We start from the raw sequence: 14,933 nt of genomic DNA, 5'->3' as shown, positions 1-14,933 counted from the left end.
GGTTCAGACCAAAAAAAAAAAAAAAAACATGAAAATATTGAATAACCAAAAATAAAAGAAATTAGCAATATTGCATACTATATGTTGGATCAAAGAACAATGCACAAACTTACTCAAATAACATTTCCTTTAACCTTAACTAGAGTTCTAGCAATTGATTACAATGAAAACATACTCTTTGAAAGATTTGGAGAAAGAAATCTGTCGTAATGGTGTGTCTTTACAAAAAGAGTGGACGATTTATAGTGGGCAATGAGGTAAGTAGAAGGTTAATGTATTCATGGTGGGTAGTGAGGGATCATGACGGATTAAATAGATTAAAGAGGTATTGATGATCGAGAGTTAGTGAAAAAGAAATGGTGAGATAGTGGGTCTTAAATGGTTATGAATTTAATGCCATGGAATAGACACTTTGGCATCAACAGTTTTGTCTTCCATTTTTCCTCTTGCTGAAGGGTAGTAATTTTGTGATTCACATGTGAAATCTTGCTCCCACAATTATATTTTCAACCCACAAATTATGAGTTCTCCATCATTTGTAAGCATGTAAACAGTAGATACCAAAGTTGAATAAGAACACAAATTGCGATAGAAAATTCCATTATCCCCCATAATACAAAACCAAAACAAACATATATAACATAACAAAGATTTAATATGCTTGTTATTTCACTGAGCACAATTCAGATATGATCGTAAACGAAGCCAAGTCGAGGCCTTTTATATATGACGCTTTTATACATAACCACACCAAACATATTAAAATAGCATAAATTAATATGATTTTTATTTCACTGAGAAAAATTCAGATATGATTAAACGAAGCCAAACGGCGGAGAGGCGCTTCTAATATGTCTGCGTAGGAATATTGTCTGTGGCTTCAAGTATCATCTTAAAGGCATTTTCCATGCAAGCCTTGAATTTCTCAGGATCAATAAGGCCCTTTTGAGTTCCGAAGGCAATCCTCACCTTTCCCATATAACTGACTACTGTTACGATAAGGTCCTGCAAAACCATTAATCGAAACATTTCAATTAGACTGGGGAAATTATTGTACGGTACTAGAATACGATTATGTGGTGTAATCTGTGCACGTGTTATAACATGAATGAATGATAGGATTAAGATTTTCCACTTTTTGGAAATAAGATTAATAAATATCTATTTATATTATAACGTGTGGACAAATTTATCTTGCGAATCACTGTAATTATGTTATGTGTATTCTAAGAGAAAAGTAAAATATAATTGGCGTACACGATAAAATTCCGCAAATAGACACTAATAAGTAATAACCACATACCTGCGGTATACCTAACACCATAAAGTAAACTCCTCTAACTGGATGATCCGCCAAAGCCATTTGCTCCGCTGGCCCTATCATATTTGATATCATGAGGCTCGAGTTCTTCAATCTGCTGTGCATGTATCTTGATGCTCCCTGCAACACCGGTACCAATTCCAAAGGAGGAATACGTTATGTTATATATTCTTCTAAGTATGTAAGAAAACAAATACATTACGCTACAAGAAAAAACATTAATAGTGACTGATATGATGTGGCAAATGAGTTGGCTAAAAGCACTATTAAGATCTAAGGGCACAATGGGTACAAAAATAATCATGTGTTAGCTATATTAGGACGTAAGCCAACAGTATTTTTAGCCACCTCATTTTATGTCAAGGATGTCAATGGATATTAATTATGTTTTCTTGTAGTGAAGTGAAATTAATTTATTTAGGAATGATGGCCACCTCATAGCCTCTAATTTTCTTCACGATTTCTAACATCTTCTTGTTGACGTAAACAGCAAAAGAACTTCTCCTCCTCTTTATAAGCTTTTGTGCTTTGAACACGAAGTCCAGTGGGTTTGAAAATTCAGTTAACTTGGGCATGGTCACCGGCATGAAGGCCATTTGGTTCCCCCACGGCATCTCGGAATCCGGTTTGACCATCTCTTTGATCGGCTTGTAATCACCATGAGTGATCCTGGTATTGACCAAAACCAAGGCTGTGCAACTTGCAGTGCTTGATTTTTGGCTCTTCTCTTGCATGTACAGTCGAGTGGCAAAGAACAGTGCTCCAGATATCACATCATTTACCGTCTGCCACACCCAAAAAAAAAAAAAAAAAAATTGTTAAACACGTGATACATGAGAGAAGTCAGTTCGTACAACAGTGTACATGAAATGATAAATAATGCCTTTGTGTGGTCACTTTCTCATTTAGTACTAACACGCGACTTGGTCTTTGGTGGTTAATGGTAGGATGATAGGTCGTTATATGACAATCTAACAAGTGTATCTTATTTTCTTGGATGAGAAATTTCAAACTCTCCGCTTTAAGTTTGGGAATCATTTCTTGGGGTGTGATAATCACAACGTCATGTGATGTTACTACTTGTGCTTCTTAGTACATTAGGGTTCTTGTAGGGATAATAAATTAATGGATTGTGATTTCTGAAAATATGATTGAGTTGAAAATATCGGGTGGGTGAGAAAGAGGACATGAGGCTGGGAATTAAAGTTTTGTTACTAAGTGTGAAAATTAGTAAAGTAAAATAAGTGTAAAACATAATGAAAACGAACTAGGTAAGTTGAGAGAATATGTCATGCTTGATAAGTTTGTTACCGTGTTGAGCTTGGTCTTGATAAGTTTGATTTCATCAAGGGAGAATGTGATGCTTGATACTGTCATTGGCAGAAACTCAACTCCATAATTCCCAGATCTTATTGGTGTGCGATCATCTTGAATCAAAGAGTTCCAGCTGAAATCTTTCACAGTGTCAAAAACAGATGCAAAAGTCTCAGACACCCACCTGAAAATACTTTGGCTGTCACCACCCCGCTTCGATCCCCGGCGCGAAGGAAAAGTTAACGGAAGAGGATTGTCAGCTCTTTGAAGACAAGAAAGCAGAGCACTCATAAAGGAGTAGCCATCACCAAGGGCATGGTGAAGCTTGAATATTAGGTTGCCAGCTGCACTGCTTGTTGGGTACGTGATTATATGAACTTCCCATAGTGGTTTGTCTTTTGGATATTGTTCAAGTATTATGTTTGAAATATAGTCATGAAAATGATCATCATAAGATTTAGGTGACATTCCAGATGGAAAAATAGGAACTTGGACGTGATCTCTAAGCTTCACTTCAACCCTCGTCCATTGCTTCTCTCCGTTAATGTCAACCTGCACGTTTTTCAATATTTTTTCTTAGTTTCCTTTTAATCATATGATAAAATGCTCATCAATAATTTTTAAATTGACCGCAGAAAATACTAAAACAAAGTACAAAGTATTAAAACAAATATGATATCTACTTGTAATGATCCAAAATAAGTACAAATGCACAAAATGCATGTGTTTTTCTTTTTCTTCTAATATAAATTGAAGTATATATACATATGCACCATAATAGTCTAATTAAGAAATTTAACCATATGAACGTATATATATCGGAATCCTTTCTTAAAGGATCGATTTTGTATTGATAAGATGCTTTTGTTATTAACAGTTTATCTTTTAACAGTGAATATTTTGAGGAATCCCTGAATTGAAGCTAAATATATATATATATATATGTATATTAGGGTTTACGGTAGAAAATAATAGAGAGGAAAAAAAAACCATGATGGAGGAGAATCGAGGGCTGATAGGGAGGAAGACATCCTGAAGGAATGACAAGATCTTTGATTCATTGATTGGAATCTCAAATTCCAAAACACCAAGAATTGACATGGATAGCACAGAGCTGTTGAGGCATTGGCCAGTAGGACTCACGGGCTCATTTCCATGCACCCCAAACTCCATCGTACGTTTCTTCTTCTTCTTCTTCTTTTTTATCTAATTTATATACGTGTTCTCTTGAGCTCTAGGTAACTCAATTAGAAGTTGTAGTTTCGTTATTTTTGGCTTGCATATTTATAGGAGGTCCAGGCTGACCATTGCACGCAAGTTTTTTTTTTTATAAAAAACAAATGAAATGCAAAACTCACTATATGCATGTTCCTTGACATTTCCCAGTACAAAGGGGCCCATTTTGATTTGGCATGAAATTATATATATTCATGAATCATTAGACGAATTAATGGCAAAACCTTTTCTAAGAGGATTATAAAAATCTAAAAAGCTGGGGAAAATGTCAAGCGAATTAATTCCCCGGATTATTGAAACTTATTTCATTTATTAAGAGGCAGCAAACTTTGGTTCTTCTTCTTTTATAAGTGTGTGGATTTAAAAATAATCTCGGTGAGGTGGAGCCTAGGCCTAGAATCTAGACAATTAGCGTCATTCTTGGTGTGATGTGTTGGTGTTTCATAGCACGACTGGTCAAAAGTGCAATAATGAGGATGATGATGATATGGATCTAACTTCTGCAAATACTTAATTCACAGGGCCGAACCCTTTCAGAGTGAGATAGTATTGGAGACTAATTGAACACGAAAGTCGAACCTTTGGCAAATTGGCATAGTATACGTACGTGCACACCGGTTCCACACATGAAACCCATGTAGGCTTTTGACTCATAACCAAGAACTAGTCAAATAATATGGGTAGAATATTTTCAGATCTATTTCATTCTCCGAAATGAGGTATTTATAATACAGGTTACAAACCCTAGTAGGGTTTAATTAGGAAATAAGTGGAATCCTAATTACATAATATCTACACAAAAGGAAAAATAAATAAAACCCAAATAGAATAGGACTCGCCAACACTCCCCCTCAAGTTGGAGCAAAGACGTCACGCATGCCCAACTTGTCAAGCGAGTTGAGAAAGATACTTGTAGAAACAGCTTTCGTAAGAACATCAGCTAACTGATACTCTGAACGGATGAAGGGGAAGGACACAATCTGCTCATCCAACTTTTCCTTAATGAAATTTCGATCAACCTCCACATGCTTTGTACGGTCATGTTGTACAGGATTATGAGCAATTGCAATCGCAGCCGTATTGTTACAATATAACTCCATGGGTTTATTAGGCCCAAAACCAAGGTCTTTCAACAATCTTCTCAACCATAGTAACTCAGATACACCATGGGCCATTCCCCGATACTCGGCCTCAGCACTAGATCTAGACACCACCTTTTGTTTCTTGCTCCTCCACGTAACAAGATTGCCACCCACAAACATAAAATACCCAGATGTCGAACGCCTATCTGTGGCTGAACCTGCCCAATCAGCATATGTATACCCTTCTACATTTGTATGGCCATACTTGGAGAAAATTAACCCCTTGCCAGGAGTTACTTTCAGATACCTTAAAATACGAGTCACAGCCCCCATATGATCTACACTAGGAGAGTGCATAAACTGACTCACTATATTTACAGCATACGCAATATCTGGACGAGTATGAGCCAAATAAATCAACTTCCCCACAAGTCGTTTATAACGTTCTTTATCAGTTGGAACTTGATCGGGATATATCCCCAACTTATGATTCTGCTCACTAGGGGTATCAATCGGTTTACAATCCAACATTCCAGTTTCTGCAAGTAAATCCAAAACATACTTTCTTTGGGATAGAAAAATACCATGTTTAGATCTGACAACTTCAATCCCAAGAAAATACTTTAAATCACCCAATGATTTCATCTCGAACTCAGAAGCCAGATACTTCTGAAGACTCTGTATCTCTACATGATCATCTCCAGTCACAATCATATCATCAACATAAATAATTAAAGCCGTCAATTTACCTTTATGACGCTTCAGAAACAAAGTATGATCAGAGTTACTTTGCACATATCCAAACTTCTTCATAGATGCAGCAAATCTTCCAAACCACGCTCTTGGAGATTGCTTTAATCCATACAAGGATTTCCGTAGCTTGCACACCACACCCTCCTTAGAAGTCACAGGGATACCTGGCGGAGGATCCATATATATTTCTTCCTTGAGATCACCATGGAGGAATGCATTTTTGACATCAAATTGTAGCAGCGGCCAGTCACGGTTAGCAGCTAAGGATAAGAGTACGCGTACAGTGTTGAGCTTAGCTACTGGAGCAAAAGTCTCTGTGTAATCCACTCCATATGTCTGAGTATACCCTTTTGCTACCAATCTTGCCTTGTAACGGTCAATGGAACCATCAGCCTTGTGCTTCAAAGTAAACACCCATCTGCACCCAACTGCCTTTTTTCCTTTTGGTAAAGGAACTAACTCCCAAGTAGCATTCTTGTTCAAGGCTTCCATCTCAACATGCATTGCATCTACCCAGTTTTGATAAGATAGAGCGTCCTGCAACTTAGTTGGCACACATACACTAGATAATTGACACAAATATGATGCATATGACTTAGATAAACGATGAGTTGACATATAATGGTTAATGGGATATTTAGACTTGGCATGTATATCAGGAGAATATTGTATTTTAGGTTTCCCAGGGGTAGTGCGTGGGGGCAATGAATAAGTAGGCACATCACTAGAAAGTACCTCATTATCACGAGTTGATTGGGGCAGTGGTAGGGCAGAGGGGGGTCTTGTATCAATTTCATCTGTACGAGAGTCGCTAGTATCACTGTTATGTCCTTTTGAGAGAGGCTCGAAAAATTCCAAAATATCACCTGGTGACCGGTCGTGACATTCCTGGCGACCGGTCGTGACATTCCTGGCGACCGGTCGCTTCACTCGTATCGTCATTGTCGTCCCTCGTCGAGGCAAGCGACCGGTCGTTTCCTATGTGCGACCGGTCGTTTTCAGGCAGATTCGTTAGCGACCGGTCGTTCACTTCTATGCGACCGGTCGTATCTAGGCAGATTCGTTCACGACCGGTCGCTTCCTCCATGCGACCGGTCGCTTCCTGTTCTTCAAAAAAACCTTCTTCATGTTCTTCAGAAATTCCTTCTTCAGGTCCAACATCTTCCATATTTTTCACTCCGAAACTCTTCAATTCACTCCCCCTCTCCCCCTGAATTGGAGAGGAGGGAGATACATAATAAGGCACTTCTTCATGGAAAGTCACATCCAAAGTAACATGCACCTTCTGGGTAGGTGGATGATAACACTTATAACCCTTCTGAGTAGAAGAATAACCAATAAAGACACATCGCAGAGCACAAGGATCAAGTTTACTCCGTTGATGAGAGTAGACATGAACATAAGCAACACACCCAAAAACTTTAGGGGGCAACTTGGAAACGGAGACAAGGGAAACATGGTCACCAAACACATCATGCGGAGTCTTGAAATCAAGAACCCGGCTAGGAGTACGATTAATCAAATAGGCAGCAGACAGAACAGCATGCCCCCAAAGGTGATGGGGAACAGACATATCTAACATGAGTGAGCGGGCAACTTCAAGCAAATATCGGTTCTTTCTTTCAGACACACCATTTTGTTGAGGAGTAAAAGGGGTTGTCGTTTGGTGAATAATCCCTTGAGTACGGAAGAAAGACGCTAAAGTATTATTCACATATTCACCTCCGTTGTCTGTCCGAAATACTTTGAGCCGAGCATGAAACTGAGTAGACACCATAGTACAAAACTCTGGAAGGATGGAAACAACATCATGTTTATTTTTCAGCAAGAAAACCCAAGTAAGTCGGGTACAATCATCAATAAATGTGACGAACCAACGAAATCTGTTCGAAGTAACGCGAGCTGGACCCCACACATCAGAATGCACTAAATCAAAAGGCTTTGCAGCTTTACTGTCACTTAAAGGAAATACAGTGCGATGGCTCTTGGCCAAAATACATGTCTCACACTTAAAACTGGACTCATCACATGAGCGGAATAAAGATGGAAATAGACGCTTAAGGTAGCCAAATGACGGGTGTCCCAAGCGACGATGCCATAACCAAATTTGTTGTTTGTCTTTGACACTGCAACTTTGAACAGTATTAACGACACGATCACGAACTGGTGCAGAAGGCAATGTCAAATAATATAACCCCCCTATCCGTTTACCATGCCCAATCATCTTGTGAGTCCTAAGATCCTGAAAAGAGCAATGGGTAGGATAAAAAGTAGCAGAAGCATTAAGTGTATCAAGTAAGCGACCAACAGATAACAAGTTACAATGGATATTGGGAACTAATAACGCATGAGACAAGGACAGAGTTGGGGTGAGAGAAATGGTGCCGTCGCCAATAATTGGAGAGGGCAAGCCATTAGCACTAGTTATGTATGGGTTACGGGTGTTACTAGACAACTCATAAAAAAATTTAGCATCATAAGTCATATGATCAGAAGCACCAGTGTCAATTATCCAAGTATTAGAGCCAGTACCTGGAATAGAGTCAGAAACACGCAAATTCGCAGAAGCAGCAGCAGCACCAACAATGGAATTATCACCCATGATTATAGCAGAAACCCAACAAATCACGCAGAGTATACAACAGATCACAGCACAGACACAAATATGGCAGATGCACGAAGACAACAGAGGCACAAACACAGTAGAGGCAGATGCACGAACACAGTAGAGGCACAAACACGACAGAGCACACAGCAGAACACGGCAAAGGCACAGACACAAGAACCCTAAAAGAAATTAGGGGACACAGTAGAACACGGGTGGGCACAACACACACAGGTCACCAGAAAGTCGGCTCTGATACCAAGTCAAATAATATGGGTAGAATATTTTCAGATCTATTTCATTCTCCGAAAGGAGGTATTTATAATACAGGTTACAAACCCTAGTAGGGTTTAATTAGGAAATAAGTGGAATCCTAATTACATAATATCTACACAAAAGGAAAAATAAATAAAACCCAAATAGAATAGGACTCGCCAACAGAACTTGCAAAGAAACGTCCTTCAATTTTCCGTTCAATGAGGAAAAGCTAAATTGCAACTACTGCTAGACTTAAGGCCCCGTTTGATTCATGGAACGGATTTGATGGGAAATCATTTTCCAATGGATGGGAAATGGTGATTCCTTTCCCATGTTTGGTAATACAGGAAAAGTAATCCGGAAATATCACTTTATTTCCTTTCTCATGTTTGTTTTGAGTATGAATGGAAAACAAATTTTGATTAGTTTTCCAATTGTACCCCTTTTAAAAATATGAAAAATCTGTTCATTTTACTGAACTTTCTAACTTAATTATTAAACATTACACCAACGTCCTATTGATAGTCTGAATATGCAAAATTTCAGTTTCTGGCCTTTGGTGTTGGATTAGTTCTTGTCACCAGTCAATTTTGTGCTTTAAAAAAAAGGGGGGGTTGGACTTCTTTAGCTGATCAATACAATTTGCTGGAATTGGGTGTTCAATTTTTGTAGTGTATTCTTATCAAAAAGCAGTTCATATGCAGCTACAACAGTTCCTCTACATATGAATTTAAAAAATATTGGATCATTAGTTACTGGCACTCATCAGAATGATGCGTCTCTCAAACTGCATATACAGTTAGCAGAACATTGGATCACAATCACATGATTCAAAAAACAAAACCAACTGAAACATCATCAACATTCTAAAAACAAGACTTTATATTTATTAATCCTCATATTAATTTCATATAAAAACAAGACTTTATACATGATTTTAACATAAAACAGTTCCTCAAACTACATCTGCAGCTAGCAAACCATTAAATCACAATATATAAAAAATTCAGAAAACAAAACCAATGATAACAACATCAGCATTTTAACAGCAAATATGAATTAATCACAAAGCAGTTTCTCTGCATATGCATTTCATAAAAATGTTTTTTAAAATCCATATGCAACTGGCAGACTAGTAAACCACAACCACAAGATTCAAAAAACATCATCAAAATTCTAAAAACAAGCCTTTATATGAAATAATAATCAAACTACATATGCATTTCATATAAAAAAAAAAAAACCTTAAATGAATTAAACATAAAACTATTCATCAAAATGCCTCTGCAACCAGCAGATTAAAGTTCCTCACTCAGAATCACAAGATTCTAAACAAAAAACCAAGTACTACAACATCATCAACATTTCCTTAAAATGCATCTGCATATGCATCTAAAATTCAAAATACAATATAGCTCAGCCAAGGTTAAGTCATCACCTACATTCCAAAATATTCACTACAAGAAAAAACACAATTGGCGACAAACACCTTTGGTCACCAAAGGTTCTATTTTGGTCTCCATGGGCAATATTAATGTAATATTACATTAAATATATACATAAGTTTTCCCACATTTAAATACATAATTGAAATTATCATCATATTTCCATATACAAATTCAAATTAGAGCCCATGAAGAAGTGCATAACCTACACATGTAAGTTGTTCATCCACCCTTTTTTTTTTTTGGTAATTATCATGCATGAGGTGTTCGGGCCAGCTTGCGCGCACCTTGACTAATCCCCACTTGCGGAACTGAGCTTGCTGCTGGCCACCAGGTGTTGCAATTGCTGGGACTCGAACTAGGGAGCAAACCCAGCTGAACCCCAGAGCACTCTTATATATATAAATGAAAATTCATTCTCTAACACAAAAAAAACACACACAACACTAATTCAATATCATTGGAAGAAATTCACTTGCTGGTTGGAAAAGAACACCTTCACTTGCATGTCCGGCTATATGCTTTCAGTATGTTATGTGATAGTAGTATTGCATGGATATGGGACTAGTCTTGAAGGCGATATCCCTGGAGATAAAGTTGAGGGATTGTAACTCAATTGTTCAAGTTGATGGCAATTCTTGTACGTGTACTAGCTAGCAATAGTACTAGCCACTCTCCAGCAACCATGCCCTTGATAGGTGTAGGCTTACTTGATCACAAGATATCGATAGTATCCCCCACACTTCCTTCATGTACTAGGAAACCAGCGGCTTTTATCACATCTTCAATCAACATATCAACAACTAATCAATTTATCAAAATCCCTGCTTGATAATTCATACAAGCAAGAATACTAAAATCAATTTCAAATCCCCATTTGATAATTCAACAAAACGAAAATCAATTGCAACTCATAAACTGATAAGCCCCAATTTCAAATCCCTAATTGATAAACCTCAATTGTAAATACCTAATTGATACTCCATAAACCCTAAATAACCCCTAAAATTTCAACATAAAAAAGATTGAGAGAAGAGAAGAATGAAAAGCAAGAGAGAGGGAATGTCTGTAGGTATTACTTTAGTCCCAAAAAAAAAAAAAACATGCGTCACCTACAACCTTATTCTGCTTGGCACCTGTGAAGAGTGAAAAGCAAAGGAGGAAAAACATGTGCCACATGATGCAAAGCCACATGAAGAAGAAAGAAATTGAGTTATATATATATATATATATATATATATATATATATATATATATATATATATATATATATATATATATATATAAAGAATGCTTGACCATTATTTCTGGGCAGCAATGAGCAAAGCCAGTTGAAATGGAAGAGTGAGAAGTGCAAAGCCACATAAAGAATGCTTGAAAGTAAGAAAAAAAGATCAAAGATCAAAAATAAAAAAAATAATAAGCTGTGATAGTTAATTAGTATTCCTCTAGTATATATTATTGAAGGGAAAGTAAGAATAAAAACAAAGGATTGAAGCTCTTTCTCTCTCATCACAATATTATACAAGGATTATTTTCCTCACTCTTCCATTTTGGTTGGCCGATATGTTGTACCTCTTGCACAAAACACAACCCACATGGCTCTCTTCAACCAACACAACACATGCACATGCTTAAAATAATTAAGTATTAACATTTTAACACTCTCTCTTAATTTAAGGCTTAATTGTTGATCATCAATATTCTTCTTGATATTCATAGATTGTGAAATTTGTTCTTTGGCTTTGCCTTTAACAAAGTTTCTCCATTGACATTTTTTTCATGTTCTTCATATGCATACAAGTTCAAGATATGCTAACATTTGATGAACATGTTTTATTTTATTTTATGAGAAGGATGAACACATTTGTCCTCTCTTTTTGCTGCCCTTCTTTTATCTTGGATATTTTTTTTTTACTTTCAAGCATTCTTCACGTGGCTTTGCACTTCCTTACAAAGCCATTATTTCTAGCCAGCCGAAATGGAAGAGTGAGGAAAATAATCCTCTCTAATATTGTAATGAGAGATACAGCTTCAATCCTTTGTTTTTGTTCTTACTTTCCCTTCAATAATATATACTAGAGAAATGCTAATTAACTATCACAATTCCAACACACAAGAGTAGATGATACCAAAACTCAACATTTTCCATTTTAAGAATGGATATAAAGCCAAAAAATATTGAAGGAAAAACTATCCTCACTATTTGGTATCAATCGATGAAAATGAAACGGAAGAGCTTAACTCAGCTCCAGATAAAAAGAAAAAGAAAAAGAGGAAGTTATATAAAACAAGGTGAAAAAGGAAAAAAGATGTAGAGATGGGGAAAATAAGAGAAGGAACAAAACTAGAATTAGATATGGGAAAAATAAAGTCTAGATGAATATTGTCAACAAACAGAATGAACAAAATTATATATTTACAAAGTGTGACATTGCAGCCTAAGTTAAATTCGAATTCAATGTGTTTTTCATCTGACATCTCCTTTAGAGATGTTCTTATGTGTAAGCTTGTTTGCATGTATAAGCTAATTTTACTGATTTACCTACTATGTGATGAATTACTAATTAGGTAATTTATTTAATAATTTATATATATTACTCAAATTAGGAACCTACTATGAATATACAATCAATAGTCTAAATTAATCTAAATTAATCTAATTTAAGGGGACTTGAAATAAAATGAAAAGGGGTGGACGCACTACCCTGCCAATTGACCTAACCCACTTGTACTAGCTGTAGGGGCCTTTTTCTTCCGGCAGCAAGTGGGCTGGGCTGATGAAATTGTCCTCTTTGTTTGAGTTCGAAAATTAAGCCCCAAAATGCTTCGAAAGGGCAACAAGGCCTTAGGAAGTATTTTGGTTACCTTCACCAACCAAAACAGCAGCAACTTACAGATAACTTCTTCATGCTTGCAGATAAATTTTTGGGCTTGGCATGAGAGGCATGTGGCATGGGAGCAAAATTATCATGGGTTTAGCACTTTATGAGAGAGAGAGAGAGTTGTGGGTTCCTATGAAGGTTAGAGGTTCTAATGGAGGGGAAGAGAGGTTCTAAGGAGGATTGGTTGAGAGTTTTGGGTGATTTTCGTAGCTTTCGGCAGCTTGACAGTGACTCTATCAAAGCTTCTGTCAATTTGCCAAAACAAGGGAAAGAAGGGAAAGATGGGCAAGGATAGCACGAAAATTGATGGGTTTTGCATGCAAGAGAGGAAGCTTGCTCTCTGAAGGTTGTGGGTTGTGTTAATTTGTTGGGTAGAAGAGGCCCAATTTATAGCTGCTGGGATTTGTTCTTCTCCAAGAAACCCTAATGGTTTCTTCCTCATTTAGCTAAGCTTTCCTCTCCCTTTCTTCTCCTCCTTCTTGACTTACCTCATGGTGGCAAAGTTAGTTATGCCCAATCCCACAAAATCAGAGATTTTTGGGGGCTTGATGCTTCTTCCCGCGGCTGCCTGTTGCGTAGATACAGCTGCACCAAAATGGATTCAGTTGCATCCTCAACTTGTGATACTCGCAAGTGCACGAACCGTTGGTAGTTTAGCGTATGTAAGTGCGAGGTCGATTCCACAGGGATTGGTGATTGAATGATCCAATTTAGTTTCCCTACACAAAACAGAAATGAAAAAGAAAGGAAATAAATACAACAAGAAAAAAAGAAATAACTCAAGCAAATAAGTTCCCAAGTTCAATTAGATTAATGGATTGATTCTAGCTAAAGTATGATTAAGCCATGGTGTGTGGTCATAACCTTGTGTTCCTAATTCCCTAATTTGATCATTTGTTGTCTAACCTAAAATTAAGCATTAGGAACCCATTAAGCATAGAAGAACAATTTAAACAACCAAGCATGTATCTAATCCCTGTTGTCGAATGTCCATACATACTCTTCCTATTCATAGTTCAATTTGAATTAAAGCATGGTGTATACTCTTAATTCAAACCAAGATAGCTAACATGCAAGCCTAAATGGTGATCAATCATTCAAACTAGCATATTAACTTATAAGCATAATGAATAAGAACAAAAACCATAATTGAAACTTGGAAACTAATTAAACTTGAAAACTTAAGAAAAGAATTTACATAACAAGAAAAATAAATTACAACTAAGAAAACATTAAAGAAAGCTAGAATTGAGAACTAGAAAGCAAAACTAAGAGAATTTGAGGGAGAGAAGGGAGGGGAGCTCTAGAGAAGTGTTTGAGAGCTCCCCCCCTTGGGGTGTGTTTACAAGCTTAGAGAACTTCCCTATTTATAGGCCTAGGGGAAGTGAAAATCTGAATTCAATATGGCTAATGCATACAACACTTGTTTTATAAAATCTGAAATGGTTGATGCACTTGTATTAGAAAATCTAAATTGGGTGATGCACTTGTATTAGAAAATCTTGAATTGGTTGATGCACTTCACCAATAGATCCCACCAGCAGCCCTAGCTCATCTTCATGTCACCATGACCAAGCTTCCAACCAGAAATGATAGCTCATACCTAGCTCACCATGACCAAGCATCCAACCAGCACATGCTGAGGTCAGCATGACTAGCAACTTCAAGGGCTTACAACTTGGGCTTCTCTTAATCAAATTAGGACTTTAAGCACTCGAAATTGAAGTTCCGAATGTCTTCTTTCCAGCCATATGTTATTTGGGCCAATCCAAGGTCGGAGGAAGAAGTTAAGGCCGAAACAAATTGCTAACTCATTTTCCGCGCTGATAAGATCCATCATGAGCATGGTTCTGTGTTTGCTAGGTAACGGACTCCAGAGTTATCCAATGGGGCTGAATTTTGGATATGTTATAGTACACACCCATTGGAACAACTTTCATGAAGAATGCTGCCTCATCCGAGCTGTGTAGGTTGCTGAAACAAAGCTTGCAATATGACCTACGGAACTGGACTGGCAGGGGGCTGTAGCCAAAA

General features: G+C 37.1%; 1 protein-coding gene across 1 annotated transcript; it reads right to left on the bottom strand.

Moving 5' to 3' along the window:
- Positions 1 to 593: 593 nt before the first annotated feature.
- Positions 594 to 3,872, bottom strand: LOC110754590 (wax ester synthase/diacylglycerol acyltransferase 8-like). Its single transcript, XM_088250999.1, has 5 exons — positions 3,626 to 3,872; positions 2,633 to 3,187; positions 1,756 to 2,106; positions 1,304 to 1,441; positions 594 to 1,005 (listed from the first exon to the last, which is right to left on the bottom strand). Exons 1-5 carry the CDS (start codon positions 3,806 to 3,808, stop codon positions 847 to 849), a joined length of 1,386 nt encoding a protein of 461 aa, XP_088107125.1. The 5' UTR covers positions 3,809 to 3,872; the 3' UTR covers positions 594 to 846.
- Between the last annotated feature and the right edge of the window lie 11,061 nt (positions 3,873 to 14,933).

The sequence above is a fragment of the Prunus avium genome, chromosome 3 (assembly GCF_965620075.1).
Source record: "Prunus avium chromosome 3, drPruAviu1.hap1.1, whole genome shotgun sequence".
Classification (NCBI taxonomy): Eukaryota; Viridiplantae; Streptophyta; class Magnoliopsida; order Rosales; family Rosaceae; genus Prunus; species Prunus avium.
Note: the sequence above shows the minus strand (reverse complement) of the source record. Positions and strands in the feature narration are given on the sequence as shown.